The sequence below is a fragment of the Drosophila persimilis genome, unplaced genomic scaffold (genome assembly GCF_003286085.1).
Source record: "Drosophila persimilis strain 14011-0111.01,24,50 unplaced genomic scaffold, DperRS2 tig00000000-arrow-pilon, whole genome shotgun sequence".
In the NCBI taxonomy this organism is placed as follows: Eukaryota; Metazoa; Arthropoda; class Insecta; order Diptera; family Drosophilidae; genus Drosophila; species Drosophila persimilis.
Window position 1 is genome coordinate 3,212,411 of NW_020825288.1, and position 18,453 is coordinate 3,230,863.

The 18,453-nt window shown below is 44.2% G+C and overlaps 3 protein-coding genes and 1 non-coding gene across 6 annotated transcripts in view; all 4 read right to left on the reverse strand.

Moving 5' to 3' along the window:
• Positions 1-209: 209 nt before the first annotated feature.
• On the reverse strand, positions 210-3,458 carry LOC6595019 (nose resistant to fluoxetine protein 6). Its single transcript, XM_026991450.1, has 9 exons — positions 3,172-3,458; positions 2,746-3,106; positions 2,619-2,692; positions 2,355-2,557; positions 2,184-2,296; positions 1,915-2,128; positions 1,682-1,863; positions 1,157-1,625; positions 210-1,084 (listed from the first exon to the last, which is right to left on the reverse strand). Exons 1-9 carry the CDS (start codon positions 3,440-3,442, stop codon positions 848-850), a joined length of 2,124 nt encoding a protein of 707 aa, XP_026847251.1. The 5' UTR covers positions 3,443-3,458; the 3' UTR covers positions 210-847.
• Positions 3,459-7,104: 3,646 nt separating this feature from the next.
• Trnal-caa lies at positions 7,105-7,232 on the reverse strand. The gene is made up of 2 exons: positions 7,195-7,232; positions 7,105-7,149 (listed from the first exon to the last, which is right to left on the reverse strand). It is a non-coding gene; the product is annotated as a tRNA-Leu (tRNA).
• A 1,038-nt stretch (positions 7,233-8,270) lies between these two features.
• On the reverse strand, positions 8,271-11,298 carry LOC6595017 (probable low-specificity L-threonine aldolase 2). The gene is made up of 6 exons (XM_002020134.2): positions 11,258-11,298; positions 10,377-10,587; positions 9,474-9,548; positions 8,970-9,372; positions 8,754-8,890; positions 8,271-8,686 (listed from the first exon to the last, which is right to left on the reverse strand). Exons 2-6 carry the CDS (start codon positions 10,582-10,584, stop codon positions 8,367-8,369), a joined length of 1,143 nt encoding a protein of 380 aa, XP_002020170.1. The 5' UTR covers positions 10,585-10,587; positions 11,258-11,298; the 3' UTR covers positions 8,271-8,366.
• A 910-nt stretch (positions 11,299-12,208) lies between these two features.
• Positions 12,209-18,453, reverse strand: part of LOC6595016 (extracellular serine/threonine protein CG31145) — a 29,018-nt gene continuing 22,773 nt past the window's right edge. For 2 of the 3 annotated variants that reach the window (XM_026984317.1, XM_026984319.1), the window contains 6 exons: positions 17,897-18,140; positions 14,881-14,889; positions 14,490-14,570; positions 14,036-14,148; positions 13,115-13,255; positions 12,209-13,014 (listed from right to left, as the gene is read on the reverse strand). In XM_026984317.1, coding sequence (XP_026840118.1) covers positions 12,816-13,014; positions 13,115-13,255; positions 14,036-14,148; positions 14,490-14,570; positions 14,881-14,889; positions 17,897-18,140 — 787 coding nt within the window. In that variant the 3' untranslated portion in view covers positions 12,209-12,815. The remainder of the gene's footprint in view (positions 13,015-13,114; positions 13,256-14,035; positions 14,149-14,489; positions 14,571-14,880; positions 14,890-17,896; positions 18,141-18,453) is intronic. The other variant, XM_026984320.1, reaches the window with a different exon arrangement.

The window sequence follows — 18,453 nt, forward strand, 5'->3', positions numbered from 1 at the left end:
TTGAACGGCACTGGCCACGAGCAGTTCTCAGACAAGCGGAGAACCATAACGTTCACCATGCCCATACTAATTCGATTAACGCTACTCAACTAACGCCTAGTGCCTTGTGATAAGGCTATCTATAAAGCACCAGTAGGTGTAGTTGCTTGGACTGAAACAAAAATATTCAAGTTCACAGAAACACCCCCGATAAGGAAGAAGCAGCCTAATTTCTCGGTAGTCGGAAGAACACATCTTTTAATCGATTTATTGTTATTGACAGCTAATGAACCTTCCTGATACGTCAATTTTTGATTTCTTTAATCATTTTTGGTAATCACTTTTAAGATTTGGCTAACCGCAATTCGGTCAATGATTGATAGGAGAATACCCAACGAACAGTGGTTATTGTGTTTGTGTTAGTGTGAGGACTTATCCAGATAAGATATTTTGTTCTTAAAGTATAGTATGTTACAGTCTGTTACATTTGACTGATGATCGTTCAAATTAAAGGGAATTCATAGTTCATTAAGAATCCATAGCCACGACTGTTCCGACTTTTCTCCTGTGCTCGTGAGTACTTTAAATGCTCGCAGCTTAAACGCGACGTAAACCTATTATATTTTTTGCCAATAATTTTCGAAGCATTAGCTCATCATCAATTTTCTGCCTTGTGAAATTGGCAGCAATCCCGTTATGCGCACCCGGACAAATGTCGAATAGTTATTTGTAAGAGCTAATATCAAAGTCTTAACTTAATAGCAAACTTAAACATGTCTGGTCCGCGAAAAGTCATTGAATACAAGAAAACCATACTGGATCTAAATATGGGAAAGACAAAACACGAAGATTAGCATCTTACATGTAACTATTCTGAAACAGTCGTTGTGGCTTCTTCCTTAGGCTCTTCAGGTTCATCCAGATTCCTTCCGTCATTCATCTGATCCTGCTGGACATCTACTGACGACTGCTTTTGTTCGCTTGGAGCTCGTGGCTGCCGGGTTCGTAGAAGATTATCGAGTCCGCCAAAAGGAGCCTCAATGATAACATAAAGCACATACGACATCAAAACAGTGATCCCAATGACAGACCAGAAATTAAGCATCTGCAAAGCATAAAATATTATACATTTGTTATAATCCACTAGTTTCTATCAACTATCTGAAACAAAACTTACCAAATTGTAGTTCGAAAAATATGTATTGGTCCGTAGAATTCTGCTGTTTACTTCCAGAGTGAACATATGCCAGATGTACACGGAATAGGAGAGTCTCGAGAGAGGCTGCCACAATGGCGAGGATAGGAAGCTGTCTGCCAGACCGCCATGGCCCTGCATGCAGGCAAAAACGATCCAACACAGCGCTAGGGGCCAGCCCACCCGGGTAAGCGTGTAGTAGAGAGACTCCTCGAGTATGGTCAGAGGAGGAGCCCTAAACTTGGATGCGGGATACATGGCAAAGATTGAGGTGAAGATCATGGCCAGGCTTAGCAGCCATCCAGACCACACGATAATCCGGCCTAGCTGGAACTTCCTTCCACGATTCAGGTGCAAGAAGTACCCGAAGAGAAATCCAGTCAGCCATGGACCCGCATGCGTGTGTGTGGATCCATAGACATCCACACCATCACCTCCTTTACTTCCATTCCTGAATTAAATGAGGCTTAATAACTTCAAATGCAAATAGAAAGATCGTGGACTTACTTCGTGAGCATTGATTCATTGTTGACCATCATCGTGACAAAGAGGCAGGTCGTGACTAGAAGCAACAGCACTACAATGCCAGCAGCTGCCTTTTTGCCCCATTTATACAGAGCAATCAGCAGAAGCGGAGAGATTATGTATAGTTGCATATCCACTGCCAAGTACCAGGTATGATCTAAGCACTTAAAAAAGGTAATCGTATCAATTGGTAGGAGCTAAGATCTATGACTTACAGCATTGCTTGTTGCATAATTCTGCACGAACAGCAGCGTCCAGAACCAGCCCTTTTCACAGGCTTCTTTGTCGCGGTACTCTATATAGCCGAGCGGTCCGTCGGCGACAACAGTAATCAGATTCACGTAGACAAGAATGGCCACTGCCAAGATAGGGGTAATACGTATGAAGCGGTGAAGATACATCATTGGCACATTCAGCTTTCCCTTGGATCTGTTAGAATGTTGGCTATGAGTGTTGGTGGACTTAAAATAGTTCGAATACTTACTTCTCCATTGATCGAAGGACAACCATTGAAACTAGCAGACCACCAATAAAAAAAAATGAATCCACCGAGAAATATGCGTACAGAATAAAGCTTGAAAATGGTTCTTCAAGCCACTAGAAAATTACAAACGTCATAAAAAATGATGAATAATAAAATGATTAGTGGACTGACCAACACTGTGCGTAGTTTATTTATATTCGGATCGCCTACAGAATATCCGACTCCATGTCCAAGAACCACCCAAAACAGGGACATGCAGCGGATCCCATCAAGACAACTGATCACGTTCGGATTCGATTTGCTGTCGACAATGCGGAAAATGGCACGAGAACTGACCCGTGCCGAGAAAATCTTCACAGTCACAGGGATACTACCTGGAAGGCAAAATACGAGGTAAACCATTTTGTACATCATTCTGTTCTCTCCGGTACTCACTCTGATCCTGGCACAGAAAGTAGTCGTAGAGCGTGCATAGACCCACTATAGTACCCATCAAGCCAAGAAGCACACTGCAATCTATAGAGTGAGTCACAGAATTTGGTTATGATACGGTCTAACTTACACTGTGAAAATGGTCATTCCACCCCAGGGTTTCGATTCACTTGTCTGGCAGCTGTCCTCTCGGATTTGTATGTTTATGCTGTTTGAGTTTAATATTTTCTGCATTAATTGTTCCAAAAGCGCATTCATGGTTGCCGCAGAGCACGAAGTCGGAAAGCATGATGCGATCTTGTATTGGTTGGTTAGTAATGAAACATATTGAGGCAGGGAACTAAAGGACACGTTGAGAAAGCAGTATTTTCCATTTATGCTGTGACTACTGGTAATCTCTTTGCTGATCTTGATACATTCATCGAAATTGCCAAAATCGACGAGGTTACCATACAGCAGTCCAGACGGAATGGAGCCCCAAGCATCGATCACTGCTCACAAAATTCATCAACTTCAGTTCGAATTCACTTGAATATAATTTTCATTATTTACTTACTCCTCAGGGCCCATAATTTTCCAGCAGTGAGCGCCTGCATGAACTGCGCCATGTCTGCGAGACACAACAGATCGTCCTGACTGGGTATTCGGGACTGGAATAGATCCAAGTCCGTGAGCGATGCATTTCGAAAGTGTTCGGCAAACTCGACTCCCAGTGAGCGGAGCCCCGTCAGCCGCTGGTAATCTTGCAGGACATCTCCGTCTTTCAGTTGCTCGGCACTGACGAGTACCAGTCCGCAGACCAACAGACTGCATAACACGTTCACCATGCTAATACTTTTTCGAATGCTGCCGTTTCGACATTTTGCCAGTTACTTTATATGAAAACTTCGAAGGCAATCTAGAGATAAGCGATATCAAGAAGTGCTTCAGCCTTCCAGCCGATTATAAATATCAGTAAGTAGAAAAAATTTGAATTCAGACGAAAATCCGAATCAATGAGCAATCAGTAGAAGTTCTAGGTAGTCGCAAAATCCCCCATGTTAAAAAATAGTTATTGTTTTTGAAGATACTTAAAGCAAACATTTACCCTTTTCTAACTTTACGCTCTGGTAACAGAAGGAGAACACTACGAGCAATTTCGTAGTGTACTGAGAAAAACATTAGAATACGAAATAGAAAATAGAATCTGACTATTTTATCATCCAGCTGCAATAGGAAGGAAATGAAGATCGTTTGAGCCTGTTGCATGGACAGGCTTGTTCTCGGAGTCTAATAGCCTATCAATTGGCGAAAAAACCGAGATTTTTCGATTTTCAGAAAGTTCGGTGTATGAATTGGCACATTACTCATCGCCAAGTCATTTAGGAGCTTCTCAAGAGGTACAATCTCAAGTAGCTTTTAAGAAGAGCTACTGATTTGACGTATGCGTACAGCGGACACCTGTTTCTAAATAATCGAAATAAAAATTGCTTATCTAATCCATGGTGATTTTTTTTCCAATTACAAATCTTATTGGTGAGACACACAAGCCAAAGGTCCTTCTACATTTTTATACCCGATAATCAAAATGAGTATTGGGGTATATTAGATTTGTGGTAAAAGTGGATGTGTGTAACGTCCAGAAGGAATCGTTTCCGACACCATAAAGTATATATATTCTTGGTCAGCATCAATAGCCGAGTCGATTGAGCCCTGTCTGTCTGTCCGTCCGTCCGTCTGTCCGTCCCCATCAGCGCCGACTGAAGCCAGGTTTGCATCTTTGTCATTTGGGGGCTCACCCGGGATCATGGATCACTCAAAAAACCCTCAATGATAGCGTAAATCACATAACATCAAAATACAGATCCCAAAGTCAGACCAACATTTCAGCATCTGAGATCGAATATCATTAACATCATTAAAGTTGGATAAAGTGAGAGAATATTTTTTCAATAACCACAAGAGAGTAGGCCTACCATATTTTAGTAGGTGAATGAAAATTGGTATGAAAAATTGTTTCTGTTCTGGAAGTTAGAACGGAAAGCTGTGCACGGAAAAGGAGAGTCTCGAGAGAGGCTGCGACAATGGCGAGGATAGGACACTGTCTGCCACACCACCATCGCCCTGCATGCAGGCGAAGACGATCCAAAAGCACAGTGTTGGCCAGGACTTACTGACTTAATCTTGAGTGATCATAATTTTCCATTAGTGAGAGCCTGTAAAAACTTTCCCATGTCCGTGCGACACAACAGATCCTCCTGACTGGGTATTTGGGAGTGGAATAGATCCAAGTCCGTGAGCGATGCAATACGGCGAACTCGACTGCCAGCGAGCGCAGCTCTATCAGACGCTGATAATCCTGATAATCAGTTGAACGGCACTGGCCACGAGCAGTTCTCAGACAAGCGGAGAACCATAACGTTCACCATGCCCATACTAATTCGATTAACGCTACTCAACTAACGCCTAGTGCCTTGTGATAAGGCTATCTATAAAGCACCAGTAGGTGTAGTTGCTTGGACTGAAACAAAAATATTCAAGTTCACAGAAACACCCCCGATAAGGAAGAAGCAGCCTAATTTCTCGGTAGTCGGAAGAACACATCTTTTAATCGATTTATTGTTATTGACAGCTAATGAACCTTCCTGATACGTCAATTTTTGATTTCTTTAATCATTTTTGGTAATCAATAGTCTAATTTGGAAGTAACCACACTTTTACGATTTGGCTAACCCCAATTCGGTCAATGATTGATAGACGAATACCCAACAAACACTGGGATTTTATGGTTATTGTGTTTGTTCTTAAATTATACTATGTTGCAGTCTGTTGCAGACATGTTAATACATTTTACTGATGATCGGTTAAATTAAAGGGATTTCAGAGTTCATTAAGAACCCATAGCCACGACTGTTCCTCCTTTTCTCCTGTGCTCGTGAGTACTTTAAATGCTCGCAGCTTGAACGCGACGTAAACCTATTATATTTCTTGCCAATAATTTTCGAAGCATTAGCTCATCATCAATTTGCTGCCTTGTGAAATTGGCAGAAATCACGTTATGCGCACCCGGACACGCCCCCACAAAACCCGGGAAAAACCACAGGAAAACACATACTCCGAGAAAAGCATACAGCCACACACACACGCCAACACAATCACACACACACACACGCACACACACACACACACCTACAGCCACCTATACTTGAGCACATTTGCTTAATTTTCGAAATGAGTTCGCATGACTTACAGCCACACCGACGCCATGCCGCCATACCACCCGATATCCTGTATCCCGTATCCTTTATGGCTCGCTCTTCCTTTGCCTTCGTCTGTGAGTCATTCGTTTGCTTTCTCGTTGATTAAATGCGGAAATTGTTTGACTTTAGTTAGGCGCATGCAATTAATTAAATTAGAGCACCCGAAAACCCATCAAACGAAAACATTCCATAAAAGAGTGCTCCAAGTGTACCGACAACATGAGAGAAAGTAAACCCGTTACAGATCCGATTTCCATGGGTTTATTGAAATTGAATTATCATTTTGTTTCCACGCCTCGATGTGGGGGGCTGGACCTGGAGCCAGCGCCATTTTATGCAAATTTCAATTTATGCCGCAGCACAATCCCAGCCGGCTCCTTCGGCCCGGGGTATACGACTTTATTCCATGACAGTTTGTCGTTTAAGTTGGCCGAGCAAAGGAGGGGAAAAAGTGTAGCACGCCAATGCTCCTCAACTGCCATAATGAGGGAATGGCGTTTTTCCATCATATTTTATAGGAGCAAGGAGCCCATTCATCATGTATCGCGCATATAACAAAGGCATATGAAACACTTTTGCTCCGATTCCTGGCACGTGCCATAAAACGCGGCGCGGCAGTGCCAATAAAGCCTGAGATACGCTCGGCGCGATAATAAACATGCTAATGGCCATTAAGAGGCGAATTTGAATTGAAAATCCCTACAAAATTAAAACAAATACTAACGTAACGTCGCTTTACTTAATTGGACATGTCGACCGTGTAAATGCATAATTAAATTACTTAAACTTTAACTAAATCAAATGCAGTCGCAGGCACAGGCAGGGGCACGGGGGCACGGCCACATACGCCCAAAGTGAAATATTCGCTTAAATAGTTCATTAGAAGCAATTCATTTGTTTAAACGCGTGTGTTACATAATTGAATGCAGTACATACTGTAGCCTTGTCCGTCCGTAGATTTAATTACGGTAATTGGCTAGAAATGGTATTTAATGTTTACAGAGCCGAAAGTACATGCAATTATGTCAGGAGCATCCTTAGAAAAACTGCTTTAATGGCTAACGAAATGCAATTATAAAATAATGTAAATTTACATTAAAAAAAAACGACATTAATTGGTAATACATAATATGTACATAGTTATATTGTAAATTGATCTCAACTAATCGAGCATACATACATAAAATAAATTTTAAAGCATTTTAGAAAAAGAAGAAAACTAATAAAAATGATACAAAAAAAAGATGATTTGTCAGAAGTGGGATTCGAACCCACGCCCTCAGAGAGGACCAGAACGCTCATACAAACGACCCTTCTGGGAAGGGCAAGACTGTTGATATCTTGAGTCTGGCGCCTTAGACCGCTCGGCCATCCTGACACGTTGCAAATCGTAGGACTAAAGCACTGTCAAAAGCTAAAGTAGGGGATGAGATGACGTCGCCAATTACAAAGGCAACAACAATCATGATGATAACGATGGGGAGAGAGTTTCTGGCAGGGAAGCAATAACAGCAAACAGGCATTTTCACACCCAAGGCAGCGTCGCGTGTTTGGCAGCTATTTATAGATTCTCTCCCGCTCTCTCACTCTCATTTCAAAAGCTCGCGTGTGTGCTTTTGTACGAAGGCAAGTGCATACTTTTAGGCTCAACTAATGGAAAATCAAATGCATCTGAAAGTTGATAGAATCGCTCGAAATCCGGATCTGTAATTACTTGCCATTTTGGGAGATGACTTTTCCTTTACATTAATCCAGCGCAGAGGCTGCTGAGGGAGGGAGTGTAGGGCCGGCAGACAAAGCTGGCAACTTTGGTCGAGTCAATTCAATTTCAATTTATCAAATGCTTCAGCAATTTCTCTAATTGAATTTCGTTTCATTTGGCGGAGCATAATTTATAAAATATAACATTTCAATGCCGGCCAGGACAAAGGGCGTCCTACACCGAAATCCCGCCTCTTATTGATGCCATTCACTCAGCCCCAAGGAGCGCCCGGCTCTAATCTATTGTAAGGATGCCGAGCCCTGGTATCCATCCGCCGTAACGTAATCATTTTGAGCGCATTCCGATAAGTTTGCTTATAAATCACAAATGTCCAACATCCAGGATAGAGCAGAGCCCCGGAGGAGCTGTAGTTGTAGCTGTGGCGCCCAAGGGATGCCCTTGGCCGAAGGCTTTTAAATCGATGAGCACATCGCAGAATTGACAATAATATTTTTTAAATAATTTTATTATTTCATTCAGCCGGGCATTCATGCAGACACACAAGGAAAGGCAGGAGAAAGGAGGACGGAGAACGGAGAACGGAGAACGGATGACTGTCTGTCCATCAGCATCGATGGAGCTGCTTCGGACCCGGTCATGCGTGAATGTAAACGCAGCTTGAACCCACTCGAGGGGCAGTAATACAAATTTGGGCATTTCTTTATCCTCTTTAATTAAACGAAAAACTGGAAAACTGGAATCTAATTATGTTTGTCTTTCCATTCCGCATTCAAAGGAACGCATTCCTCTTTACGAACGGGGCCACCGCTGGTCGTACTGCCCGATGACGTAGGTCAGCTTCTTGATGGCCAGCTCCACCTGCTCGTCGTCCACCTGGTGATAGAGCACCACTCGGGCAAAGGCCCAGTCGCGAGCACTGGCCTTCAGGACAATCCCGGAGCCATCCTTGGCCGTCACTCCAGCTGCCAGTTCCTCGGGCTCGACCTGGGCCAGGCGCTCGGCAAACTCACTGCCCGTCAGCTGAGATCGCTTGATCTCGATCAGGAGAATGTTGCTCTGGACAGTGTCCAAGTCTACAGTGATATTGGGACTCTGTAGGTTATGTATGGCTGATGGAAGAGTTCGTTAGTGAATGGAATGAATAGATAAATAGATAGATCCCAATTAGATAGTTACCATTTGCAATTCGCTTTGTCCGCACGTGATCTTTGCCAAGCAGCGGCACAACCTCCTCCAGAGCCACCAGGCCGGCAGCAGCTAGTATTCCCGCCTGCCGCATGCCCCCACCCAAGGCCTTGCGCAGACGACGAGCTCTACGAGAAACCAGAAACGGAGACACAGAAAGAGGATTAGCTGGCATCGAAGGTGACTTCAGAGATAGAGGAAACCCACTGTGAAATGAACCGCTGGGATCCGACTAACACAGAGCCCACCGGTGCGGACAAGCCCTTGCTGAGGCAAATGGAAACCGAGTCAAAGTCCCGGCAAATGCGCGCCACGCTGACGCCCAAGGCGGCAGCTGCATTGAACACCCGGGCCCCGTCCATGTGCAGTGCGATGGGTGCACAACCCACTCCTGGCTGTCGCAAGAGATTGGCCAGCTCGTCGAGGAAGGCCAGAGGAATCACCTTGCCGCCGCAGATGTTGTGCGTGTTCTCCACCACCACCAGCGAGGTGATGGGCTCGTGGTAGTCGTCGTGACGGATCCGGCGTCGCAGCTCCGTGAGGCAGAAGGTGCCATCGGGCTCGTTCTTGAGCGTAGCTAATTGCACGCCAGCCAGGTGTGAGGCTCCCCCTAAATGTGATTAATGAATACACACAGTCAATGTTTGTTCCCTGCTTCTGCTACTGCTCCTGCTACTTCTCCTCTGCGGGATCCAGGGATCCAGGTCTCACCTTGCTCGTACAGAAAGATGTGCGATAAATCGCCGACAAGGGCCTCCGCGCCGCGCTTGTGGCAATGAACCATAACTGTGGGGATTACAAAGAAATGCTCGAGTATTCACTTAGCTTGCGAGGGGCGGTAATTGAACTGGTATTAAATATTCATGCAGAGTCCCCACAAAACAATTCATTCAAGATTCAGTCTCTGAATCAAATGGAGTAATGCTTAAATTTTGTGCTGCCTCTATAGAAAAAACGCACGGCCTGGCTTCTATACGAAAGATATTATAGGAAAATCGGTCAACAAATGTGAATAGCACCTCGAGGCAAATAAAAACCTATAAGAGATGACTCCTGGAAAGGAAAGGCTCTCCCCCTGCATACCCAATGAACGACCCTCGTGAAAAATTAGCACAATCATAAGTCTCGGTGCATTCTCTTTGAATGAAATGCAAATTTCAAATTCCATTAGAAATATTAATTTTGAGCGGACGCATAAATTTCCAGGAGGCACTCCCAGTCCTGAGGCTGCTCCCGTTCCATCCCCATCCCCATCCCCATCCCCATCACCACTCCCATCTATCCACTTCTTTAGGTATACATTCTGTTGAATGTGGCACACGTCCACGTCTAATATTAAAGTCTATAAAAATTAATGTTATGTTTATGGGCGCCCTTAACCTTTACGATAATGTACCTGATGCATGATATGAGCTCTGCTTTCTTGTTTCTGCCTCGCTCTTTTGGTTTCTTTTCCTTTTTCTTGTTTGCCTCATTTCTGGTGGCTGCCCCTGGCTTTTGTAATCCGAAACTGGCCGCACTTTAAACTAATAAACATAAGCGACTCCACCGTCCGTCCCCATCCCATGGAGAGGCTGAGAGCCGTGTTATTTATGTGCATCTCTTGCCACTCACTTGCCAGCAGATTTCCCATGGTGCCGCTGGGCACAAAGAGCCCGGCCTCCTTGCCAAAAATGGCCGCTGTCTTCGCCTCCAGTTCGTTGATGGTGGGATCCTCCCCGTAGACATCGTCCCCGACGACGGCCGTGGCCATGCGGGCCCTCATCTCAGCCGTGGGCTGGCTGACGGTGTCCGAGCGTAGGTCCACAATGGCGTTGGGCATTTTCTAATGTGGGATTGTGGACGGAAGTGGATTAGGTGCGGCATTTGCATAAATTCTGTTATGTTGATTCGCCTGCTTTCTTTATGGTGTGTTTTCCAGACGAAAGAGTATATCTACATATATAGAACATGAAAGGAAGTCTAGCTTTTAATACCCTTGCAGATCATTCAATCATCCGATTGTTGATAAAACTTCTCTAAACTTTTTAAATATATATACATATTTTTATTTTTAGAAGTAAATAAATATGTTCTGTGTTTAACAGAAAGAATGAACTGTCAGCAGATTCAATAAGATACTATTGTTGGCTGTTAAAGAATTTTTACATAGTGAAAGATCGGAGAAGTTAGCACCTTCTCTTTAAACAACTGGCTAATATCATTATACCCTGTGCTTAGGGCATCAGATCAGGCCACGTAAGTTGCATTGCCATAAATTGATATTCACTTGCATCATACAATTGATTAGCCACTGTCTGATGTGGTCTTAGCTGGAGCACCACACTTATGGACAGGCAGCAGCACTTGGACACTGATTTGCGATTATATAACCTTCAGCGATAATATTTATGCTCGAACACTTGACACTTGTCTCTTTAATTCAATTAAAATACCGGTGTAAAGCAAAAAAAAAACATAATTGAATTAACAAACTATAAATAAGAGGAACTCACATCAGCAATTAGTTGATAAGGCGTGGAATGCGAATAAAAATTGGACACAACGTGCTCGCACGAGTAACAAAAAAGCAGTGACTGACCCCCCGCCGGTTGGGGCCTCCAGAAGAGAACAGAGCATTATCGGAGAGCGCCAAACAGCGCGATTTACTGTACAGAATTGAGCGTCGATCGATGAGCAGAAAGCTCAAGCACAGCAGGAGAGAGAAAGCTCTCTCCAGACACCGTTCTTACACTGCCCTGCAAAGCTGGAAGACTTGCAAAGCTCGTATACACTGAAAATATTCAAGGGCCAAGAAATAACAAGACCGCTTTAAATTTTCTTTGGTACTTTTTTATTAATTATTTTCTGTAATTGTCACTAAAATTTTTACTAATTCTAACACAATTTTTGTATTCTTCCCGTCAATCGTTTTTTCCTCACTCTGTTCACACTGTGTCTCTGGACCAACAAACAAGTTATACAGAGATAGATCTCTCGATCTCTCTCTCTCTCTCTCTCTGCAACCACATCATAAGGTACAATTCAAAGATGTTACAATAATAAAAATAACAAATGTAACTTAGTTATACATATACTCGGTAATCATAATTAGTTTTTTTAACAGTAGTGTGTTTTTGTTTTGTTTTGTTTCCCACATGGTGAAGTACATGATTTTCGCTGGAACTAATTGGACTAACTAAGAGGAGGGACCCAGGAGGACGGTTGCCCACCCACCGGATCCGGATAAAGCTACGCCTGATATCGATCATAAAGTTATGTTAACTTACCAACTAAATTTGCAACAACTTTTCTTACGAATTGTGGGGTAGGTATAGGAGTAGGTGTTGGGGTAGGGGCTGGCAATTTGCATACGCGCTAAGTATGCACATCAAAGTTGTATGTAAAATGTATGAAAAAATTATAAATAAATATTTAGAAAATAGTTTCAATTTTCCGTTTCCGTTTTAGTTTTAGTTTCTGTTTCAGTTTCAGTTTTCTTTTTTATGTTTATAGTCTTTTGAAGAAGTTGCATTCCTGCAAACGCTGGCAAAGTGTAGGGTTTAGTTTTGTTCAGCGTTAGTTTTACTCTTGCCCTCAAGTTACGAGTTTTTGTGTACTTTTGGCAACCACTGTGGTGTAAATTGGTATGGATATAAAGGGGGCGGTACTCAATTTTCATTGCCAAATCACTGTAAACTCCCATACCAGGCGAACTGGCAGGGCCAACACAAAAATGGGGGTGGAAAATCATATCAACTAACATTAGAGTGAATTAATTTCTGGCCTTGGCTCTTGCTGGGTTCTGATTTCTGGCATCTGGCTTCTGGCTTTTTGGTATGTGCAGACAGAGATATTTCACTTCAAGGAGATATTTCACTTAGGACGCTGATCTGATCTTTTACAAAGATCGATTGCCATTAATTTTAACGTTAAATTCCGTCTCCGTCTCCGTTTTCGTTTCCGTTTCATCATTGGACAACACACAGGACACGCAACTAATAGCTAGGGGTTTAAGCTAATGCTCTAGGATGCTTTTGTTGGTTCTGCCACGCGCCATTTCCATTCCTAGCGCTATGAGGACAGGTCATTCTCGGAGGCGTCCACCTCACCGGGGGGATTCCGCTTTATGCAATCCCGTATGCTCTGCAAGATAATGCCCGTGCGCCGATCGAGGGCATCCAGATGTGGCTGCCAGAGCACCGGACTCACCGGGTCGTTGCTCAGCGATTCGTTCATCAGCTGCGACAGCGTCTTGGGACCATTGTGGAACCTTGTGGAAATAAACATAAAAATACAAAAAAAAACACAACAATTTCAGAGGGTCAGTGTTGGATTTGGGTGTTATCCTTTCTTTCTCAGGGTATACTCACTCAAGCAGCCTGATCAGCGTTGACTTGCGGATCACACAGCACTGCAGGACGGGCGCCAGGATGGAGAGCTCGTCCTGAAAGGGACGACCAAAGCCACGTCCATGGTCCAAGTGCAAGGGAAACGTCTCATTGCCATAGATTCTGTAATGCATGTGAAAGATCCGAAAGACCGAATTAAAGTGGATGCAGCACTCAGCATCCCCAACAGCCTCCCCATCAGCCTTCTCCTGGCAGATATCCTGGATAATTGCCTGGCAATATGTGGGGAAAAGTGCCAGACTCAGACGCAATCACCGCACGGATGCTCGGATGCTCGGATTGGATTGGCTCAGTCATGTGTGAGCAGGGTGCGATGGGTGCGAAGGGTGCCGTACCGGCGATGACATCGCCATAAGCCCAACAAACGCTTTTGCATAACAAACAATTTAGTAGCAGCCAAGTCACCTGGTACCTGTTCCCTGGTCCTAGTGCTGGCCAGTTCCCGACCACATCCCGGAGCCAGCATCGATGGTGTACCGACTGTGGGAGCGGCGGCTTATGAGGCTGAGATGTTTTGTAACCTTTTGCCAGACAGGCTGGGGAATATCTTTCCGTGGCACTGCTCTGGCTGTTGCTCCTGCGGCCATGGCAATAGCTGTTGCTGTTTGGCATGCAGGTGCAGGCATATCCTTGCCAAATGCATGCGCTTAGGCGGCCGCATATGAGGCGTATACGTAACGTGCTAAAAGCAGCCATAGCCAGAGCCAGAGCCAGAACCAGACAGTGAGAGGCAGCGAGGCAGGAAGCCAACGGAGCCATGTGTGCGGAAATAAACCGATCGCATTAGTTGCCATGCCAAGGACAGTCATGTGCTATCCAGCTAAGCCCCAACCCACCACAACTTCCCTTTCCCCCAAAAAGGATACCCCGCCATATACTCACTTGAAGGTCTCATAATGATGACGATCCATGTTGCCAGTGAGGAAATCAAAGACGGCCATGTCCATGAGGTCGTACAGTCGCCTGCCCTCGTCGTAGGGTGGAATATCACGGACCTAAGTGGGTTTTAGGGTGAAAATCAAATGCAAAATTAAGTTGCATCCAAGGGCAGAGAAATTTCCAGGCGAGGGAGAATGCAAAACAGGAAAATGGAACTCTACTTGGCCAGAGATGTCTTAATTAAGTCAACTCCGTGTCCGGGTCCGTGTCCGGGTCCGGGTCGGACCACAATAAAAACATTTGCATTTCAATCGAGTTTAAATGCAAATTAAATAAAAGTAACCGCAACGGAAGGAGCTCCTCGGAGTTCCTTCGAGTCACGAATGGAGGGCACTCCTTTTGCTGATTGTCCATTCCCTCTTCCTCCCCCCCATCCCTCGAATCGGGAAATACATACCAGGGCACAATAATTGGCATCTGTCTCCCACTGAGCCTTCTTCCTCTTGTGATAGGAGCGTCGCCAAGGATGCCGCCAGAGCTGTGGAAGGAGCAGAACAGACAAGAATGCAACATAAAATCAATTTCCATTCCGGAGGAGCAGTAGGAAACAGTAAATGCGCCCAGAAATCATCGTGTCTTAGCACGAGGCACCCATTCGGTTAAAATGTAAGAATATTAATATTTCGCAGTTTGCTTTATGGCTTTATGGCTTTCTCTTTGGAGAATTCTTTCAACTGCAGCGAAATTAATTTTGCTTAAATTAAATTATTTGCCGGCCAGCAGAAGGGCAATAAAAGTTAGTCTCCCGCTAGACTTTGGCCGAGGTCCTTCCTTCCACCGCAACTTACCTTCCGACCCTGGACAGGCCAAGGGGTAGATTTGTATGTGGAGGAGGGGCATGGGGCATGCCCCAGGACAACAACAACGCAATGGAGGAACAGGAACAGCAACAGAAACAGGAACAAGAACAGGAACGGGAACGGGAGCGCGAGGCGGCGCAGAAGCAGCAACAACAAAAATTATATAAAATATATATATATAAAAAAGGAATTAAAAAACAAGGTCCGGGGCGAGCGGGCGAGCAAGCGAGAGAAAAATGCAAAATAAAAGCTCAGCGCGTTGGGCGTTTTATGCATAGAGGGCGTGGCGTGACCATAGTGTGTAATGACCGGAAGCCTCGTGGGGGGGTTAACGGTCTCAGAATGCAGCAGCAGCACCACCACGACCTCCGCCACCACCGGCAGCAATCGGTGCAAAGCAAAGCCAAATTCCCCGCCACACACACACACTGTGGAAAATGCTGGAAAAGCGGGAAAAGCAACAAACTACAACAACAAGCACAAGAAGCAAAAGCAGAAGCGGCAGAGGCAAACATAAAGCACAAAGGTGAGGTAAGTTAACGGTAGAATGGTGACAGCAATGGAATGGAATGAAAGGGCAAGGTGCAGGGAAATCCGCCGTCTTTTAGGGTAATTTTTTGGTTTTTTTTTTTGCATAGAATGCAAAGTTTTTCCACCCTTCCCTTGGCTGCATCATTCCACCCACCACCCCAGCAGGTCAGCTTCCAAAAAATGCATAAATCAAGAAAAATTAAATTATATAAGGATGCGGCCAGGGGGGCAGATACGGATGGAAGCAACGGAATGCGGCAAATGTGAGGAAAGCAATTTGCAATTTTTGTTAGCACCGCGTTAAATGCCCTTGATAAATGCTCGAAACCTGAGCAAGATACTTAAAGATGGTAATGGCAAATGGCAGAATGGGGGAAATGACTTCAATGGGGCTATTTTTGGTGGCATTCTCCATGCAAAATGGGTATGAATTTTGTTTCAAATAGTTGCACAGCCGCCTGCTTGAATGTATCTTAAAGATGAACGCACTTAATAGAATTTTTGCTGTAATTCTGTATGCAAAATGATCCCCCAATGAGCCTAGGAAAGAGATATACGTATATTAAACTGATTCGCTCATGTGAATGTATTATTTCATGTGTTAATTGATGAATGTGTCTGCCAGACCAATTAAAATTTATAGCGCACAGATGTAACAAATGACACTGAGATGAAACCAAATATTATTATGCTATTGGAAACATGAAAATATAAATATGTAAGGGACTAAAGGTAGTCGTAGAAGTAGAAGTGAAGCTACTATGTGTGTCCCAGTCAACCTTCGTTTTTGTTAACAAACAAACAGCAAAGTGAGTACCACAATTTTCCATAGCTGGCTTTTAGACAATTATTCTGCTGTTCACTTTTACCCGCTGGAGAGGAACCTCTTCTCTTTGCACCTCAAGTGCTGCTGCCATATTGATTCTCCACTCATTTAAGGCATTTTTTGTTCTCCACAACCAAGCCCTTCCGGCAATCTCAAAGCATTTAACAAGCGTGCAAATCAAATTTGCAACTTAATTAAAATTCTGTTCTATTACAAAGAAAAAAACAAAAAAATTGTGCTCGTTGTTTACTTCTAGCCAACTGGGGCCCTCAGGGCGATGGGAAACCCTAACAGAGAAAACAGAGAAAAAAGTGGAAACCGAAACGGATACGGATACGGAAACAGAGAATGTAACAAGGACGTGAAGGCAGGAGGCAGGAGGAACTGCACGAGGAGTGAAAAGAAAAATGATCTCTTGTGCATAATTTACAGTTTCGCCTTACGCTAAATCTCAAGTATACACTTAACCATTTTCTACTTGTAAACTGTTTTGAGAGCGAGCCGCAAAAGGAAAAAAAGGGGGGAAATAAAGAGAATTATTCCTTTGAGGCTCGGGGCAAGGATACCAAAAAAATAAATGTATAAAATAGACTAAAAATAAAATCTCTGGGCAGGACCTGATTGTGGGTAGAATACGGGAGAACGTGCGGGAGGGGGGGATGAACCCTTTTTATAGCCTTGGAGACGCTGTCCGGCAAAAGGCTTTAATTTTTCGGTAATTTGCATTTAAAATCGGTCCCTTTTTCTCTCCCAAATCTGCTCCGTTTTGATGGAGTGGACTTTAGAATTTATTAACGTCACAGACCCAGATCGTATACAGTCGAGTCCGAGTCCGAGTCCGAGTCCGAGTCCTGCATTTATACATTTCATTTAACGCTCTACCAGACGCTGAAGAACTGATACAATATTTTGCTCCTAATTCAACAGCCAAATGAATGAATGAAACTGCCGAGTGGCTGGCCAAAGGACGGGGAAACGAATGGTAAGCGAGTCTCACAAACAAACAAACAAAGGATACAAAAAAAGTTTACAGCAAATTATGTAAATTAAAAGAGAGTTTCTCCTCTTTGCGAGCTCCAGCCATTAAAGGAAATTTTTTAAAAATACCTCCTCTTTGCCTCTCTATAAGTGAGCTATTTTTTATGCTTTGAGCTCCCTAATTGGGTCGGGTCGGATTTGGTTTAGGTTTGGTTTCTGTTTGGGCTTGGGTTGAGGTTGAGGTCCGAGAGCTTAGGTAGTTCTGGCAATCGAGCTGTCTGGAGCCCCATGGCTCACCTGTTGCTGTTGCTGTTGCCACAACACATACTACATACTACATTCTGAGTAAATAAAGTGATTTGTTATTTGGCCTGGCCAAGCGAACGAAATTAGTAATGAAAGCGGGCGAACCACAGCACATAAATCGTAATCTGGCTGTGCAGTGCTGAGTGCTGGCCGTGCATTAATCAAAAACCACTTAGCCCGGCCCGAGGCTAGTGCTGGGTCCGTTCGAGGTCCTCATGACCACGACAGCAGCCATGAGAGACATGAGGTGGATAGATCCAAGCGAAGACCCATGCGTGCTGGATGCCGGATGCTGGTTGTGTGGTGGAATGTGGCATGGCATGGCATGGCATGGCATGGGATGATAGAGAATGTAGTACATACCTTGCGATTTCCCGACTCAAAGTTGGGCAGAAAGGCGGCAAAGGAGCCCTCGAGCAGGTCCGGGTTGCCGCAGATGGCATGCGAGGTGTCACAATAGTAGGAGCACTTGCCATGGAAGCATAAATTCAGCGACGGCGAAACAAAGAAGGTCTTCAATAAATTCTCCTCGGCCAGTTGATAAATTTCGGTCGTAATGTTCAGTGTACGGCCCGACACAGGCATGGCACGCCGGAATCCCAGTATCCTGTAACCAGAGAAAACGAGCAGCGGTTAATAAAATGGCCAGCAAATACACCGAAAACAACAAATAAAATAACCAGCGAGACATCTCCATTTTATTAATGGCGGAGACACACACACACTCACGCACAGAAAAATGGAGAAAATCTCGGAGTGTGAAGCGAAATGCGTAATCAAGAAAGGAGCAAAAGATTCCGTGGAAGCGGGGGAAAAACAATCGGTTGAATATTCACTTCCTTATTCACTTGAGGAAACCAAAACGAAAACAATCGAGTTAATTGGCTGCACGTGGCTGCCACATCTGACACATCTGATAC

What these genes read in the sequence shown, in the direction of transcription:
- LOC6595019 (XM_026991450.1), bottom strand. Translation starts at nt 3,442, where the DNA reads ATGGTGAACGTGTTATGCAGTCTGTTGGTCTGCGGACTGGTACTCGTC. An exon ending in AAAATTATGGGCCCTGAGGA is followed by an intron (nt 3,107 to 3,171) that starts GTAAGTAAATAA and finishes TTTTGTGAGCAG; the next exon opens with TGATCGATGCTTGGGGCTCC. An exon ending in AATGAATCAATGCTCACGAA is followed by an intron (nt 1,626 to 1,681) that starts GTAAGTCCACGA and finishes CATTTAATTCAG; the next exon opens with GAATGGAAGTAAAGGAGGTG.
- LOC6595017 (XM_002020134.2), bottom strand. Translation starts at nt 10,584, where the DNA reads ATGCCCAACGCCATTGTGGACCTACGCTCGGACACCGTCAGCCAGCCC. An exon ending in CATGGGAAATCTGCTGGCAA is followed by an intron (nt 9,549 to 10,376) that starts GTGAGTGGCAAG and finishes TAATCCCCACAG; the next exon opens with TTATGGTTCATTGCCACAAG. An exon ending in CATCTTTCTGTACGAGCAAG is followed by an intron (nt 9,373 to 9,473) that starts GTGAGACCTGGA and finishes AATCACATTTAG; the next exon opens with GGGGAGCCTCACACCTGGCT.